General features: G+C 38.2%; 1 protein-coding gene across 3 annotated transcripts in view; it reads left to right on the forward strand.

The window, feature by feature from the left end:
• The window catches only part of KDM4C (lysine demethylase 4C), a 260,992-nt gene extending 245,141 nt beyond the window's left edge, over nt 1–15,851 (forward strand). For all 3 annotated transcript variants that reach the window (XM_050328708.1, XM_050328710.1, XM_050328709.1), the window contains 3 exons: nt 8,318–8,437; nt 12,240–12,332; nt 14,208–15,851. In XM_050328708.1, the coding sequence (XP_050184665.1) occupies nt 8,318–8,437; nt 12,240–12,332; nt 14,208–14,384 (390 nt within the window). In that variant the 3' untranslated portion in view covers nt 14,385–15,851. The remainder of the gene's footprint in view (nt 1–8,317; nt 8,438–12,239; nt 12,333–14,207) is intronic.
• The last annotated feature ends 1,855 nt before the right edge of the window (nt 15,852–17,706 follow it).

A 17,706-nucleotide genomic window follows, 5' to 3' on the forward strand; every position in this document is an offset into this window, starting at 1 on the left:
GCATAGAGGAAGTGGGAAGAACTCTCTAATACAGAAAGCTGCAGCAGCACAGTAAAATGGATACTTACACATTGTTTCTCGAGGAGTTCTGTGGGGTGATTTCAGAGAATATTCTGAGTTGTAAGGGACTGACAGGAATCACTTAGTCCAGGTCTTTAAGTGGATGATTGGAATATGTCTTCCTGGACAGTTTTGTTCTCATATGGTACAGATATAATGAATGACTTCAAAGGATGAGAAATACATTCAGCTAAAATAATTGTTAAAAATACTAGTTTTGAGTCAACATTTGAACTATTTTTAAACTCATAGCATCCCAGGGAATAATGCCAGTCAGGTTCGGTGTATTTTTATATGATTGCATTACCATTAAGCAAAATAGTTTATTAAGTTTCTACCTATTTTATTCTGTTGCTGCACTTACAGAGCCATAAAGCAAGAAAAATAAAGGATTAGAAGTATGTAGTAGCTCACAAAACATGTTGCAAGAGCCAGGCTTATCCACTTTAGACCTCTATTGTTTATGTCAATTATACCATCAATGGTATTTGAAAAGAATTTGAATACACATTGAGGCATTTTGTGCTTTGTTTTGGAAACAAACCAAATCAGGAAACAAAACCCAGGAGTGTCAAGGAGATGCAGAAACTTGTAGAGGAAAATACTGTAATTTTAATACAATTTTAAAAAACAACCAAACAACCAAAAAATCAAAAATAATTTATTTTGAATACTGTTCTAAAACAGAGTGATTTGAAAAATAACAAAGCTCAGGGCTGTGTCTGCCAGTTAAACAGATAAACAATTATATTAGTGTTGAGGAAAATAAAATGAGAACTCCTGAGGTTGTTCCTGGGATTAGGCAGTTAAGACACACGCCTCAAAAAAAGGTGCCGCCCTGATTATGTTTGCTCTCTTGGTTAATGTTTGATGACAACTAAATACTCTGTGTTGTGAATTTTGTAGAGTCATCCCCATGGAAATGGGTGGAAGATTGTTATGAGTATGGTAGATTTGAAAATTATTTAACAAATTTCAAGAGAATGAAATTGTTCAGAAAAGGCAGAGGCTACTCTTCCTGTCTGAAAATTTACTATAATTATACCAGTTGATGAATGTAAACCTCAGGTTTGTAAACAGTGCTATAAGAGAAAAATTTCTACTTATTCAGATGGTTTAGTGGTGAAAATGAGTGATCTTCAAGAGGTAACCACTTGTAGAGAATATTCCCATTTAATACTGTATGCCATAGGTTTATTTTTCTTCAACACCTTTCCAAGTTGTTTGCCTTATCTTTTTATACATGGGAAAAGAAGTCTCAATTCTTTATTGTATTGTTTGCAGCTTTAGAGAAAGGTCTTCACACTTGCTGCTTATGGATTGTGAATGTCTTTAACCTTACAATGATTTACCCTTCTCCACCATAGTAAGCCCACTGTAGGAGCACAGAAGTGAGAACTGCATTTACTAATCCCCCACAGAAAATATTCTGATCTGATCAAAATGAGTATTGATTTTCTTCATCCTAATCAGAGGAGTTCTACAGAATGATCATGCAAGAGCATGAGAGCGAGGCAAAAGCAGCTTATAAAACAAGCATAATAGTCAAGGTTATCAATTGCAAGATAGAACTGGGCATCTTCATCATCTCAACTCTTCTGTCTTCTATTGAGTCAGGGTAGATCACATCATCAAAACTTGGCAAGAGTCAGGTGATCTGATGGAGTTGACTCCTGATTTGAATAGACAAGTATTGGTGTTTTTCTATTTGAATATGATTGTTTTCTGCAGCAATTTTAAACATTTGTCTACTGTAGGCTTTATACCTCCTCTAAAAGATGCCATATGGGCCACATTTTCCTATTTCTGAACAAGTTCTTGAGATGCAATGACCAATGTTATTGCTGTGCTATGAAATAAAATATTACTGTTTATGAACAATACTTTTAAGTTAAAGGAGTTAATTGATCCCTTCTTCACCAATCATGTTCTACCTTCACCAAAGACTGAATCAGATTTGGAAGGATGTGATTCCATTTAAGCTCCATAAAGATCAAACATTGAGCTGTAAGCTAACTGTTGAAAGGCAGAACAGTGTACAAGCTAAAACTTTTCCTGCTCCTAGAGTCAGGAGGAATGCAGTAGTGAGGATTTTGTGCATATGGAATATTTTCTTTTCTAAGATCTCCTCTCTGTCTAGCTTTCTGTCAGACCAGAGACTCTGTAAATTAACATTGGCTGATATTTGTAGTCACAGAATAATTTCACATCTTTCCACTATAATTTTGACATGAAAGCCTACTGTATCCTTTATACTATTGATTTAACTTGCAGACTTCTTTTAGCCACTTCCTGAAGATATGAGCCAGTTTATCACTGTTGACTTCAAGGATTGCACCACAGCATTTTCTCTTTCCTCTGAATTCAGTAATAAACACAGAATCAGAGAATGGACTGTGTTGAAGGGGAGTTTAAAGACCATCTAGTTCCACCTCCACTACCATGGGCAGGAATGCCGCGCACTAGACCAGGTTGCTCAAAGCCCCATCCAGCCTGGCCTTGAACAATTCCAGGGACTGAGCATCCGCAACATCCTAACATCTAATCTAATACCCTACTCTTTTAGAGTTTAAAAGTATTCCCCTTTATCCTATCACTATCTGCTCCTGGAAAAGGTTGCTCACTCACTTTTTTATCGGTTTCCTTTAGGTGCTGCAAGGCTGTTATAAGGTCTCCCCCAAGCTTTCTCTACTTCAGGCTGAACAGCCCCAAGTGTCTCAGCCTTACTTCACAGGAGGGGTCTCCAGCCCCCTCCTGTCACAAAGATGATCATCTTTGTGATCTTCCTCTGGAACCACTCCAATAGACTCACGTATTTCCTCTGCTGGGGGCCCCAGAGTTGGACACATTACTCTGGTGGTGTCTCACAAGGATAGAGCAGAGGGACGGAATCACCTCTCTCCTTCTGCTGACCACTCCTCTTTTGATGCAGCCCAGGATATGGTTGACCTGTTGGACTGTGAACGCACATTGTTGGCTCATGTCCAGCTTTTTATCCGTGAGTCCTTCTCTGCAGGGCTGCTCAAAATTAGCTTTTCTCTCAGTCTGCACTCATGTCTGGGATTGCCCCAGTCTAGATGCAGCATCTTGCACTTGGCCTTGTGGAACTTCATGAGGTTCTCATGGGCCCATTTCTCAAGTCTATCAAGGTCCTTCTTGCATCTTGTTCTGTTGTGTCTGCTGCACCTCTCAGCTTGGTTTCATCTGCAAACTTATTGAGGGTGCAGTGTTTATGTTGTTGATAAAGATATTAAAGAGCACCAGTCCCAAGACAGAGTAACAGTAATAATGCTAATGACAGAGAGTACAAGAAAAGAAATAATTCACACAAAACCACTCCTTCCTGGTCCCCCTTCCCTTCTTTCCTCTGCCCCCATGGGGTGGTATAGAATAACCTCTGGGCCCTAGCAATTCCTCCTCCTGGCTACTGCAAAAATTGACCCCGTCCTGGCCAGAACCAGCACACCATCACAGAAGGCCACTAGATTGGTCAGGCATGATTTGCCCCGTAGCAAAACCATGCTGACTGTCTTGGATCACCTCCTTGCCATGACATTTCTTCAATGAGGATCTGCTCCATGATATTCTGGGGCACAGAAATGAGGCTCACAGGCCTGTATTTTTCTGTCTCTAGTTTCTCCTCATTTTAAAAATAGGTGTAATGTTTCCCTTTTCCCAGTCACTAGGAACTTTGTCTGACTGCTGTGAATTTTCAAATATGACAGAGGGTGGTTTGGCAAAAGTACCAGCCAGTTCCTTCAGGACCTTGGGTTGCATCTCATCAGGCCCTATATTCTTGTACCTATTCAGTTTCATCAAGTGTTTGGATCAACAGGAAGCCGAACATGAGCCAGCAGTGTGCCCAGGTGACCAAGAAGACCAATGGCATCCTGGCCTGGATCAGGAATGGTATGGCCAGCAGGAGCAGGGAAGTGATTCTTCCCCTGTACTCAGCGCTGGTGAGGCCACACCTGGAGTGCTGTGTCCAGTTCTGGGCCCCTCAGTTCAGGAAGGATATTGAGGTCCTGGAGCAGGTCCTGAGAAAAGCAACGAGTTTGGTGAAGGGACTTGAGCACAAGTCCTATGAGGAGAGACTGAGGGAGCTGGGGTTGTTTAGCCTGGAGAAGAGGAGGCTCAGAGGAGACCTCATCACTCTCTCCAACTACCTGACAAGAGGTTGTTGGTCTCTTTTCCCAGAGAACTATCAGTAAGACAAGAGGGCGCGGTTTCAAGCTCTGCCAGGGGAGGTTTAGCTTAGGTGTTAGGAAGAAATTCTTTACAAAGAGAGTAATCAGGCACTGGAATGGGTTGCCCAGGGAGGTGGTGGATTCTCTGTCCCTGGAGGTATTTAAGAAGAAACTGGATGTGGCACTTAGTGCCATAGTCTAGTAACTGTGGTGGTAGTGGATCAAGAGTTGGACTTGATGGTCTCAGAGGTCCTTTCCAACCCATCTGATTTTATGATTCTAAGTGGACACAAACCTGCACTTCACGTACAGTAGGAGGAGCTTCGCTCCCCCAGCCTCATCTAGAGGTTATGGGGTAGATATTTGTTTTTATTGTGGCTCATTTGGATCAAATCTCAGACAAGTTGAAGTCTCTTACATTCTTACAACTTTAAAAATAACTGTTGAATTTGAAATAGCTGAATTAATAACTTCATAGTCAAGCAAAACATTGTCAAAATAAAATCATAGGTATCCAAGGTGCATCAGTTTCTCACAGCTTGGGAGAGTAGTCTCAGTAGTTCATAAAACCAGAATATGAATTAGACCAGAATATCTATACTTTTTAGCCTTGATTTAGAAAGCAGTTGAACTTAACTTGTTTAGACTTTTTAAAAATTAGGACATTTTCTTCATGTGTCAATGGCTATGTTCAAATTATGGGAATTATGCAACATTTCAAGTTCCTGGATTTGAGTTCATGCTTCAGATGCAGACTTTATTTTATTTTCCTAGTGTGGCTCCATAGTTTTTTCTAGTCTGTGTCAATCATCAGCATCCTGCCTTTGCAACTGGATTTGTTATTTGCAAATTCTCTGTCCAGCCTAAATGAACCATATCAACCTCTCTGGTAAAAACAAGGGAATATCAGAAGAAAAACAGAAGAAATGTCTTCTTTATCTGCAGTGCTGTACATGTGAATTCCTGAGCGACAGCATAGAAGCATAGAAGACAGCATAGAAGACAAACCCGGTATTTCAGCATATTTTTCTAACATCTGCTGCGAGTAGATTGTTCACTACCTTAGTTTAGTGCATAAAATGAATCCCAAAATAAATGTTTCTAGACCCAGAAAGTACCACCTTTATTAAACAAGAAAACTTTCACAAGTATTATTTTCAGGTTTTTGCTCATAAAGTATCTTTTTGAATGACTGTAAATGTAATATTGATGAGACTGTATCTGCAATAACATGTCTAGTTGTGGGCTCACCTGTACAAGAAGGATGTGGACAAAGAGGAGCAAATAGAGTAAAAGGATATGAAAGTGATGGAGGAACTGGAGTATCTCTCATGAGGGGGCTGACAGCTGCAACTGTTCAGCCTAGAGAACAGTAGACTGAGAAGAATCTTATCCAAGTGTGTGAATATGGGATGGGGGAAGTAAGAAGAATGAAACCACACACTTCTGGGTGATGCAGAGTGACAGGATGAAAGACAACAAGTGCCAACTGAAATACAGGAAATTCTTCAACACAGAATTTTTCTTCATTTAAGAAAAGACATTTTTACAATGAGGGTTGATGAATGCCAGACTAATTGCCCAGGGAGGCCTTGAAGTGTTCATTGTTAAAGATAGCTAGTCATGGTTGAAGGTGGGCTCTGAGCTGTGTAACAGTGAGAATGTGAAACTGGGCACTTAATAGGATTTTCAGTACAGATGGGCATGATTTTGTCCATTTCTGTGAAGAAGAAAATACAGTATGTATGTACAGGAAATGTACATGGTTTATAAGCTGAATGTACATTGAACCTACACTATATGTTATTTACAGCTGGTGTACCGTAATGTTTGAAGGATTGCCATATTCTACTGTCTGACTTTTCATTATATGATTGAGAAAACTGAGGCTGAGTTTTTGCAATTTCCTCAGTCTAAGAAATGTGTCTAATTATTCCCAAGAAGAAAATTGTAAGAATTATTTGTGCAGTAAAAAAAGAATCTGAAATTATTATAATCCTGTGAAAATAAAAGGTAGGAGCTCTGGTAGAAATCAACAAAAACTAGTATGAATTTCCCAAACATTGTTTCTTAGACTAAGACATTGCGATGATACATGAAGAATGGGATTGTTATTTGTCTAGTTATTTGCATGAGAACTCTAATTTTCCATATGAGCAATTCCATTAGCTATCCTAGAGAGGCTGTGAGGTTTTTTTTCTTGTGCAAGGTGCAAAGGGAGCAATTCATGCTGGGCTTTTGTTCTTGGAAAATTAATATTAGGCTTGACATTGTTGATAGATTGTTTGTTTTCAGGAAATTTTCTCTATTCCGTGATGCATGTTAAAAGTTAGTTTCAAGACACTTAGCCAATACCCTTTTTTGCACGTTTGTAAGAAACAGATAGTGGAAGAAGTATCACAGTGACAGTAACCATTTTGATAGTCATCACTGAGAAGAGAGCATTAAAAATACAGCCTCATTTAATTTATTGTCACAGCAATTTAGCAATCCCTGTCCCTTGTGAAGTCATAATTATTCTACTGCAGCAGCCATCCTTTCCCTCTCCCCCTGCCTCTCCTAGAAATACTGGGAAAGGCAATACAGTAATGCCATCTACTACTCAAAATGTATGCTGAAGTTGAAAGAATATATCTCTCTGTGTTTGTCACAGCAACCTCTGTCAGGCAGACACAGAGGGCATACGTTAAAGCTGTCCCCTTTGCATAGCACCTGAAGGGGGACAGAGACTGTACTGACATGCAGGAAAGTGTGTTTCTGTGCAAATCCAGCTTTAGTCTCTTTTATCCTGTGTTGAAACAAGTTCATGGATTAAAGTACATGTGATTAAAATCCATTTATAAAAGCTGGATTTGGCTAGAATGATATAACAAAGTAATGTCCCAATAAGAATCACTGTGGTACATTTTTGCTCCCACATTTTAAGTTCTTTGTCATGACAATTATTAGCCTCTGTTGGAAGTGAACTGTTGAACTCAAAATACAAATATTTTTGTAAGTTATTCTACGTAAATCTAAGAAAATAGTAATAGTATTGTAGCAATGCGAGATAATGCCAGATCTGCAGGACCTTGTCACTGAGTCCTTAAACCTGAGTCCTTGTCTTTTCCCAGCTAGACCTCTTATCAGTTAATTCAGATAACATGGTCCCTGAGTTAGTCCTCTCACACTTAGGAGAATATCATTAAATTAGCACTGATTTACATGGCTAGCCTTATGATGTAGTCACTGTGAAGTAGAGATGCCTTTGTTGGGGTCAGTGTTTGACAGAGATAACTTCCAAAGAATTGGTGAGTCCAGATATGACACAATCCTTTTCTGATCCTTTGTTTCCTCAAGTGAACAACTGCTCTTATGGGTGTCTGGTCACTGTGCTCTGAAAATGAGTCACTTAGGTCATACTGAGACACAATGGGTCAAAAGAAACCATTACAAGAACTTGGTGCAGCTACTGGTGCTCTGACAGGCTGAGCAAGTGAGGCATAAAATTTGGCCAAAACACCAGAAAAAAAAACTTCATATCTTATGGGAAAAAAAATTTCCACCAAATTTTTTTCTTTGTAAGCATTTGGATTCTTTCAGTGTTTCTCCTTCAGCTAAGCAAAGAACTCATTGGCATTCTCACCATTTATGGTTTGATCCATGTATGTTTTGGTCAGCAGAGTTAAGGTCTAACAAAAATGTGCTGTGGTTAACGAAACATGAGTTACTTGAATATGTAAAAGAGAAAGTGTTGCACATATGCAAAGGCACTTTGGTGATTTTTCTTTTCAATGTGTGTTAGAAATTAATTTCAGTAGAAGTGTATCACAGTTGCTGGTAGCTATCTGATTTATGCACATGTTGCCTTGCCAATGCAGCATCAAGCTGAAAAGAGAGTGTTTCTTTGGTCAGTATTTCATTTTCATGAAGGCTAACATTAGCATTAGCCCATTAGTAGGATTATAAAACTTGAAACACACATGGTAATAAATCTCCTCCAATTACCAAGTTGTAAAAAGCAGTTTACTGCTAATTTCAGTGCAGTGGTTCACTCACTGATTTGAGAATCCATCCTTCTTTGTAAATAGAGCAGAGATTGCCTAAGGCTGGGTCCACCTGCAGAGGGAGAGGTTGTCCAAGTGAAATGGCCTGATGGAAAACTGTACGGTGCGAAGTATCTGGGAACAAACGTAGTTTATATGTATCAGGTGAGTATGTATTTTTATTGCCATACACTTGCTTTTCAGATGTCTTTATTGTAAATTGCTCGTTTGGCTCTAGCACTGGAGCGGCCAGTCACACCTTCAAAGACGCAGAAGGCTGAAGTTTGGATTCTTATTGTAACTTTTTATGAATTTAAATTAGTATAAAAAACTGTCTAGCGCCGTAGGTAATGCTGTGCACTCTTTGGGAGTTGAGGTTTCACTTGTTCTTACAAAATCAAGAAAATTACTTGTTTAATAAGAAATTGGGTGAACACATGGAACTTTAAGATTGAAACATAACATTTGTTATTTTCTGCAGGTTATTTACTTTTATGTCAGGTAACTATATGATTAATGATATAAAATTAAATATTGGTATGTGCCTACAATGAACCATTTCAGAAGAGGACAGAAGGAAGGACAGTAAAAAGAAGAGCAGACTTCTTTGTCTGAGACACTTATGAACTAATTAATCTAAGGAGCATTATATCCTCAGCAAAGGCAAAAGGGAACTGAACACTGAAGGCAAGACTAAAAAGCTGACTTCTGATTTCAGAGTCACGATAATTGTTTTTTTATGTGCTTGCCTTTGAGAAAAATCAGTCAGCAGCTTTGGGTTATCCAAGTGAATGATAGAAACTGCAATAAAACAATCACAATAATAATAGCACTTCTGAAAGAATGAGAATCTAGATACATTTCATTTATATATATATGTAATAATTTTCACTTATGTAACTCTTTTCATCAAAGGGCTTCACATTACTGTACCAAAATGGCAAATTTACTATTACATCTGTAGATAAATTAAAGCACAGGGAAGCTAAATGACTTGCTGCATTGACCTTCTCACTTTCCCAGTGACTTGCAATTGAACTTGAGTCCTCAAATGCCTAATCCCTTGAGCTAGTATCTGAATCTTAGCTCTTCCCTTGTATTTAGCAGCTGTATTATGTTGTGAAGGTAGAAAGTTCTTTATAAAATATGAATATTATGGTTCTATAACAACATTAATCTTCAAGTCATTTAATCTTATGAACAATTAGTCCTCTGAAGAATACTGTGAGGTAGATTAGATGAATGTTATCTTCCATATTTGAAGGAATATGACATAATCAAACAGTTTCTCTGTCTTATTTTAGACCTCTTGAACAACATAATGAAATCAGTTTTGTTTAAAGAAAATGGATAAGCATGTGGAGGTTCAGCAAGATTTAGAGTTCCTCAGTATAACAGACATGCGAGATTACTGTAAATTGCCTTGTAACAACCCCTATCATGGGGGTTGTTGACAAAGTTTAAAGTTTAAACTTTGTCATGGGGAAATGACAAAGTTTAAAGGTTAGAGGCAGTCCAGGTTGCAACACATAGGACTGTGGAGACAATCAAACTTTTCAGTCTGCAGGATGGAGAGGAGACTGCCACATGGCCACAGGTTACAGAAACTCTATGACATGGAGGGTGCAAGGTTAACCAAGACGTGTTAGTTGTTCTTCCTTTGGTCTTTCTACAGTCTGTCTGAGAGCTCCCAGAACCTATGCATACTCCAGTTTTCTTCTGGTGTGATCTCTGTTGCAGACTCTTACTGAGCCTTTTGTGTGATCTCTTAGATCTAATAAGGCAAACCTGGATAAATCTGTGAATTTTCCTGATGTTTGTGAAATATTTTTACCAAATGTGCCAGTACTTAAACATGCAGGAGTTATGACACAGTGCACCACAATTTGTGTCATCAAATTTGACATTTGCCAGCCGGAATCTACACAGTCCCTAAGCAGGTGTTCAGTTGAAGTTGTTAATGTGTTCTAAATTGATTTTGTGATAATTTCTGATATTGAGGTTCACAATTAGGTTTGAGTTTCATTTGAGATTATTAAATTATCCATTCACTCCATTAATTGCTTTCTAACAGTTTCAAATCTGCCTTTAATTTATGATGTTCTAATAAAATGAAATCTCAGAGAGAGAATAACATACTACAGAGGCACAGTACAGCAGCAGAAATCCAAATAAAATAACTTGCATGATAAAATTGATGGTTTGAAATGAAGGATCTGCAACTGAATTAAATTGGAGCTATTAGAGATGGTGGGTTTATAGTTTGCATGAATCATTATGCTATTGAAAGTCTTAGAGAAGCTCTTGTTGTGTTTGCTGTCAAGGGTAGGCAAGTTATATCCAGTGTAATATGCTGAATTAAAGCTGAAGAACTTCCAGTTACTCTTCATTATAAATGTCCAATATATTTCATACTGCAAACATGACAGATTCTCTGGTATGAAACAGTTTCATCCTACTGCATGCTACGAGTGAAAACAAATAGTTTGACCATCCGGCAGTGGCTTTTATGATCGCATGGAGTGGCAGAGTTCATTTCCTACCCAGTTCTTCCACCAGTGATGCAAAAATCATTATCACCAACTGTATTATGCGAAAACATACTACCACATGTATTGTGCAGGAAAGGAGCAGGAATAGCAGAAAGACTTCCTGCATCCTGGTGAAAAATACCTGAACTGCCATCATTTTATTAAACAAGCTTAAGGCAAATTGACCTTTAAGTTTCTATAACATACTGCTGACAGACTAGGGCTGTGAGGTTAGTAACAGGAACAGAGAGGAGCAAGGATGACTTCTGTGACTTTGTTATCCATCGTTGTACTCTGTGCATTTTAAATGCATACCAGATTTGTGCATCCCTGTTGGTTGCAGTAAAAGAAATTGCTTTTAAAGAAGCTAATAGATCATAGTGTGTATCCTGGCTTTTGAGAATGGATATATTATATCTGATTTTTCAGCTGTTCATTATTAATCTGACATATCCAGTCATATGGCAAGCTTTTAATTTTAAACTGCAACCCCAGTCCATTTACAAGATCAAATGCATGATTTTTCATTTTAATCTGTAATAATACTTTTGGTAAGTCATTGTTCTCTTATGTTTGTATTTGGACTTATTCTTCTAGTCAAATGTTCTGTTAACATTCACATGGTCTCATAAAGTCAAGGAAAGGTAGGGAATGGGACTTCTAATTTTATATCAAACTTTAAAGTGCCGTTTCTACGGGAGCTAAAACTGCAGTCACAGATAATAGCTGAAATTCACAATTGTTAGATTAAGTATTAAAATAGAAAAAAAATCAGCAGCTACTGAAAAAGCTTAAATGCTTCAAAGCCTCAGCATTTTAACATTCCCCACACCTAGTTACATTTCCTTTCTCATTTTCTGCTAACGGGGTTCATATTGGATTAAATCTAAACCTAAGCATGATAAAGTTTTTCATCTTCTCAACAGAGCATTTAGAAGAAATTCCATCAGATTGAATAAAATTCTGTTAACTGGTATTTCCTGAGTTGTCACTCACACTTTCTTTTGACATGGTCTTCCTCAACCTTGAATCACAGGATGTTAAAATTAATTTTTTATTTATTAGAAGCAAGTAAAGAATTAGAGGCAAATAAAAATAACATGAAGACATTTTAATATGTCATTCCTGCCTGTCTTGTTAGTGTTCAGCATTCCTAATCTAACAAATTTTACTTTATTGTATTTGTGTCAGTGCTGATTTTGAAGACTCTTTGCTTAGATATTATTTTGAATGTATTTTTAAGAATGTATTGCATTTCCTAAGAAATTATGTTTTTTAGGTTTTAACCTAATTTTACTATCCTAAAATAGATAGTAAAATATTTTTGTATAGGTCTTCTCTGTTTACATATGTGTTTTTATCTGGAGACATTTCCAGAAACTTCCTACAAGATTTAAATTATGATTTTATTTTTAAATACCCATTTTTTCAATTAGGTTGAGTTTGAAGATGGTTCTCAAATAGTAATGAAGAGAGAAGAAATATATACACTAGATGAAGAGCTTCCTAAGAGAGTAAAAGCGCGTTTTGTGAGTATTTGCTGATAGTAACTTTATAGTATATATATGCTTAAAATGCCAATAACACTATCCTTGGATTTATTTTGGATTTTCAGTTTAAGCTGGACAAGTGTTTTGTGAAGCCTATATTAATAAGAGTGGCTAAATCAGCACAATTAGGAGATGTGCCCATTTGCTAGTGAGAATGGTTAGTTGTTCTTCCAGTGCAGGCAAATATGGTTGTCAAACATAATTCTTTTATCCTAAAAGGGACATCATGTTTGATCATCTGTCAGACCATGAATGATGAAGTTAGTAAACATTTGAACTGACAGACATTCTGTTCTTTCAGTAGCCTTATAGCATCTATAATTTTTAAAAAACTTTCCAGCTTCTCAGACCTTTGCGATTTTAAAAGCCTTGAATTTAATAAAAATGCAATTAACTTCATGTAAGAAACAATGTGACTGATCAGAACTCATTATTGTCACTGGCAGGACTCATCAACATTTTACTAGTCTTTGGTTTAAAACAAAATCTTTGCTGCTTTTTAAAGTCTCCTGCAGTTTCAAACCACATACACCACCTAACCATTTTTATGTATGTATGTCCTGTAGAAAAGTGTTGAGGTTCATGAAGATCATGACACTTACAGGTTGAAAAAGGAAAATTCTTCCATACACTTATCAGAGGAGGTGACTGCTTTTACCTTAGGGCAGTTCTCTCTAATGCAAAATGCAGTGGTCAGATATTCTTGATTAAGAAACCTTTTTGTTGATGAATTTGGGATAAATGCAGAAATCTTTCAGTGTTCTGACTGTCTAGGGTTAAGATAGATGTCTTGAAAAATGTTAGATGAACCATCTGGTTTTATTTAATGGGGTTTTTCATTATACTCGGAAAGTATGCCATTGCCTTTTTTTTTGTTTTAGAGACTACATGGAAGAAGCAACTCTAATTAACTGCATGCTCTATAGAATACAAACTGTTGCATTTCGTGCAGAATAATAATAATTGGGTTTAAGCTATTGGTTTTTAAATGTATTTTTTACAACTCAATATTTATTTTTTAATTTATTTATTTGACGCCAGTAATTTCATTGGGGAGTTAGCTATAGGTTGAAAACATTAAATTTGGTCATCTGAATAAAACACACCACAGCCAGTGCATGATTTTCTTTGCATGATTTTCTGCTAGTGCATTTTTTGGTTTTCTGCTAGTGATTTTCTGCTACTTTGCACGATTTTCTACTAGTGCCCCCAGTTCTAGAAATATGTAGGTTAGTCTTCCAGGTATTCCCAACACCTCCTTCCCCTCCTCATGCTGAACATAGTGGAAGTTAAAGACAACTTATGGCACTGCCTATTGAAAGAAATTATGCCAGTTCCTTCTAAATGATGCTTTTCCTAATCTTTGGAATTTTTCCGTTACTCCAGCAGTGAAAGTTGTCCAAAATATTCTACCTTTGGTTCTTCCCAAATGGCTTGCTGTTTGGTGTCCCACTGCTGTGTTAAAGTGGATTCCCAACTGTTTTAAGTTTGCTGGCAAATGACTGTGGTTCTTTGCAAATTAGGCAGTGTGCAGGTCTCTTTTCAGGGGCCCATGCTGTAGTACCTTGCATTTAAAACACTTCTGAATCACACAAAGTGGTGAATAATGCTTGATACCACTAGGATCAAACCTGCCTGACAGTTGCTTCACTTCCATGTTGCTGGGCTTTTTTTTCTCCCAGAATTAGAGGGATTGTGTGGTTTCTGGATAAAAGCCGAAACTACCAAGTGGTGTTAGTGACGTTTTTCTAAGGAACACTGTAGACCCAGGGAATTAAATAATGAATGGTACATGCAAAATACAGAAATATGTATACATATTTATACATATGTGTAATTAATGTCTGGTTTTAGTCTACAGCCTCTGTCATGAGATTTGAAGACACATTTAATGGATCAGATATTATCTTGGGAGAGAAGAAGAGGCAGAGAGTATTGAGTTCTCGCTTTAAGAATGAATATGTGGATGATCCGGGATACCGCACATTCTTGAAAAGCTCATTCCAGAAGAAATGCCAGAAGGGGCTATAAAGGCAGCAGATGAAGAGAGAGGAGGTTGATTAAAAAGCATGCAGCATTATTTGGAATTGTTTTTTGTTTAATTGAACACTCTGTTTTACAACGAACCAGTCTATACCCCATCCTCATAAACTGAAGTATTTGGGTTCTGATTTCTTTGGTTAATGTATTAAAGATTTTGTAATGTTTTGCGTTATAGAACTAGAGGGGAAACCCAAGAGAGATTATGAAGGGATGTACTAAAGAAACGTTTCAGTCCTGCTGTCCTAGGTTTTTTGCGGGGGGATAATGCCTAGAGCAGTGTGGGCGTGGCTAAATTGCTGTTCTATACCACTCACTTCATCTCTGGGAGGCGTGGCTTCAGAGGGAAGAACAAAAGGCACACACACAGGAAGCATGCTGTTTTCATTACATTTCTTTCCTGGGGAAGCTGCTGGGCCAGCACTGTGGACTCTGAAAAGCAGTGAACATAGCCACGATGTGGCTGTGCTTGCAGCCAAGATGCAATTCCGGAGTGGTGGCACCACGCAGAATTGAACCTGCAGAGCACTCTGGAAGCGGCCAGTGGGGTGCAGCACAGACGATCTGGCTTTTGTCATAGTGTTTTTGTTTTCTTGGGCTCAGGGATGGGGAATGCTGGCTGTGGAGAGTATCCACCACCTTGTCTTTCTCCCAGGGGGCCATGTGGTGCTACCTGTGGAGAGCATGCACCACCTTGCCTTTGTCTTGGTGGCCTCATGGAACTAATTCAAGGTAGTGAACACCTCTTGTGTGTAAAGCACCTTTTCTATACTTTTGTCATTAATATTTTTGCTGTTACTGTGTGTTTCTTATTCTACTGCTGTTTGTTTTCAGTAAATTGTTACCTCAACCTGTGGTCTCTGCCTTTGTCCCTCTCTCACCAGAGGGGGGCGGGGGCAAGAGGAGCAGCTTATTTGAAGTTTAATTACCAGCTTGCTTTTTAAACCACCACACCTGCTCACATTGAAATAAATCATAAAATTCCCTTTGAAGATTCACATTCTGAAAAGGAGACATTTTAGTAAACAGAGATAATGTCAGTGGCTCATTTTTTTCTGCACCTAAGTTCAATAATAACAGTTTTTATAAAACATTTTTAAAACAAATACAGATATATACAGTACTGAGGCAAACAAAGGCTGTGCTTACTTTGTACAGTGCTTTTACATATTTATATCACTACTGTTTTCAGTAGGGTTTGATGGGGACTCAACTATTGACTTAAATATTTTTGGCTTTTAAGAAAGATATCTGTAGCACAGCAAGGATGTTTTGTATATTTTAAGAGAGATTTTGGCAGTTTTTTCTAAACATGTTTTTCATAGGGTCTATAAAAAATATCTAGTTGTTAAATACAAATTTCTTTCACTATGTGTATGAAAAATTAGAGTTCAAATATAACAACCTAGTTTTGAATGAATATATTATGGTCTGTCTTTTAAAATAAAGTTCTAGCAATGTAATCATGTTTTAAAATAAATAAATGAATAGATAAATAAATACTGTGCTTTTACTTGCAACATTTTGTCTGTTGATGTAATTTTTAATCATATTATTTTATACCTATAGGAATCAAGAAACTTTGTTATATGCTGTAGTTTTCTGAACAGAACAGATTATACACACAGACGCTCACAAAGCTTGATGTTAAAATGCAAACTTGATAAATACTGTACTTTCTATTTCCCTTCAGTCTTTGGGATCCTGATGTTTTTGGATGTTTCATGGAAAGCAGAAAGTCTGAATTTGTCTAAACACTTGGGTATGTGAACCTAGAGGAGAGCTTTATCAAAATGACATCATCTGTTCCTTGTAAATTGAACAGTCAGCAGGATTTCTGACTGCCTGCCACAGGAAAAAGAGCCCTCTCAAAATCCAATTTAAATTGAGCACTGCTGCTTCTAGGGTTCTACTTGCAAAAAAACTTGACTATATGGACCCAAAGATTTTGTCATTACAAACCCAATCTTTTACATGCTGAGACACACATATCTTTGTCTCACTGAAGGCCTTCCATGACTATTCTTTTTTTTTTCGTGTGGACAATGAAATCTTTTCAATTACTGTGTGACACCTCAATTGATAACATAAGTTTTCTTGAATGCTATATTGACCATCTTTTCTTGTACCATAAAATCACTCAGAATCCCTTAGAAATAAGAAATTGCTTAGCTGTGACAATTGGAATGTATATCTAATTGACAGATCTTTCTCTAAAGGCAATGGGTTGTGGTGGGTGCTGTCAGACTTATTTCAGAACATCAAGGCTCTTTCTGGTGGTGTAAAGAAAAATTAATGATAGATTTACAAAATGCAAGATTGGTGCTGCCTTCTGCAATAAAACGTGCAGCTGATAACCTAATGTACTGGGTTTGTGTGGACAGGGTTTGATAGCAGGAGGCTATGGGGTCGCTTCTGTGAGAAGCTGCCAGAAGCTTCCCCTCTGTCCGACAGACCCGATGCCAGCTGGCTCCAGCGTGGACCCACTACTGGCCAAGGCTGAACCCACCAGTGACATGGTAGCACCTCTGGGATAACATATTTAAGAAGGAAAAGAAAGTTTTGGGGCAGATGTAGTTGCACTCAGAGAAGAGCAAAGTGAGAATATGTGAGAGGAACAGCTATGCAAACACCAAGGCTAGTGCAGAAGGAGGGTCAGGAGGTGCTCCAGGTGCTGGAGCTGAGATTCCCCTGCAGCCCATGGTGAAGACCGTGGTGAGGCAGCTGTGCCCCTGCAGCCCATGGAGGTCAGTGGGAGAGCAGACATCCACCTGCAGTCTATGAAGGAGACCCACCCAGAGCAGGTTGATGTCCCAGAGAGGACTGTGAGCCCATGGAAAGCCTGTACTGAGGAGGCTCCTGGCAGGGACATGCAGACCCATGGAGAGAGGAGCCCACACTAGAGCAGGTTTCATGTGGGGTTGGTCCCATGTTGGAACAGGCTGTGCCTGAAAGGCTGCATCCCATGGAAAAGTGACCCACACTGGAGCAGTTCATGGAGAGCTGTTTCTTGTGGGATGGATGCCATGGTGGAGCAGAGGAAGGACTCTTCCCCCTGAGCAGTGGCAGGAATGAGTGATGAACTGACAGTAACCCCCATTCCCAATCTCTCTTCATTGCTATGAGGTAGGAGATAGAGTCCAGGAGGGAGAAAGGGATATGGGGAAGGTGTTTTTTTTAAGATTTTATTTTACTTCTCATTATCCTACTCTGATTTTGTTAGTAATAAATTCAATTAATATCCCAAGTTGAGTGTGTTTTGCCTGTGACAGTATTCAGTGAGTGATTTCTCCTTGTCCTTATCTCAACTCAT

This window comes from Myiozetetes cayanensis, unplaced genomic scaffold, assembly GCF_022539395.1.
Source record: "Myiozetetes cayanensis isolate MyiCay16 unplaced genomic scaffold, myiCay2020 scf4, whole genome shotgun sequence".
Taxonomy (NCBI): domain Eukaryota; kingdom Metazoa; phylum Chordata; class Aves; order Passeriformes; family Tyrannidae; genus Myiozetetes; species Myiozetetes cayanensis.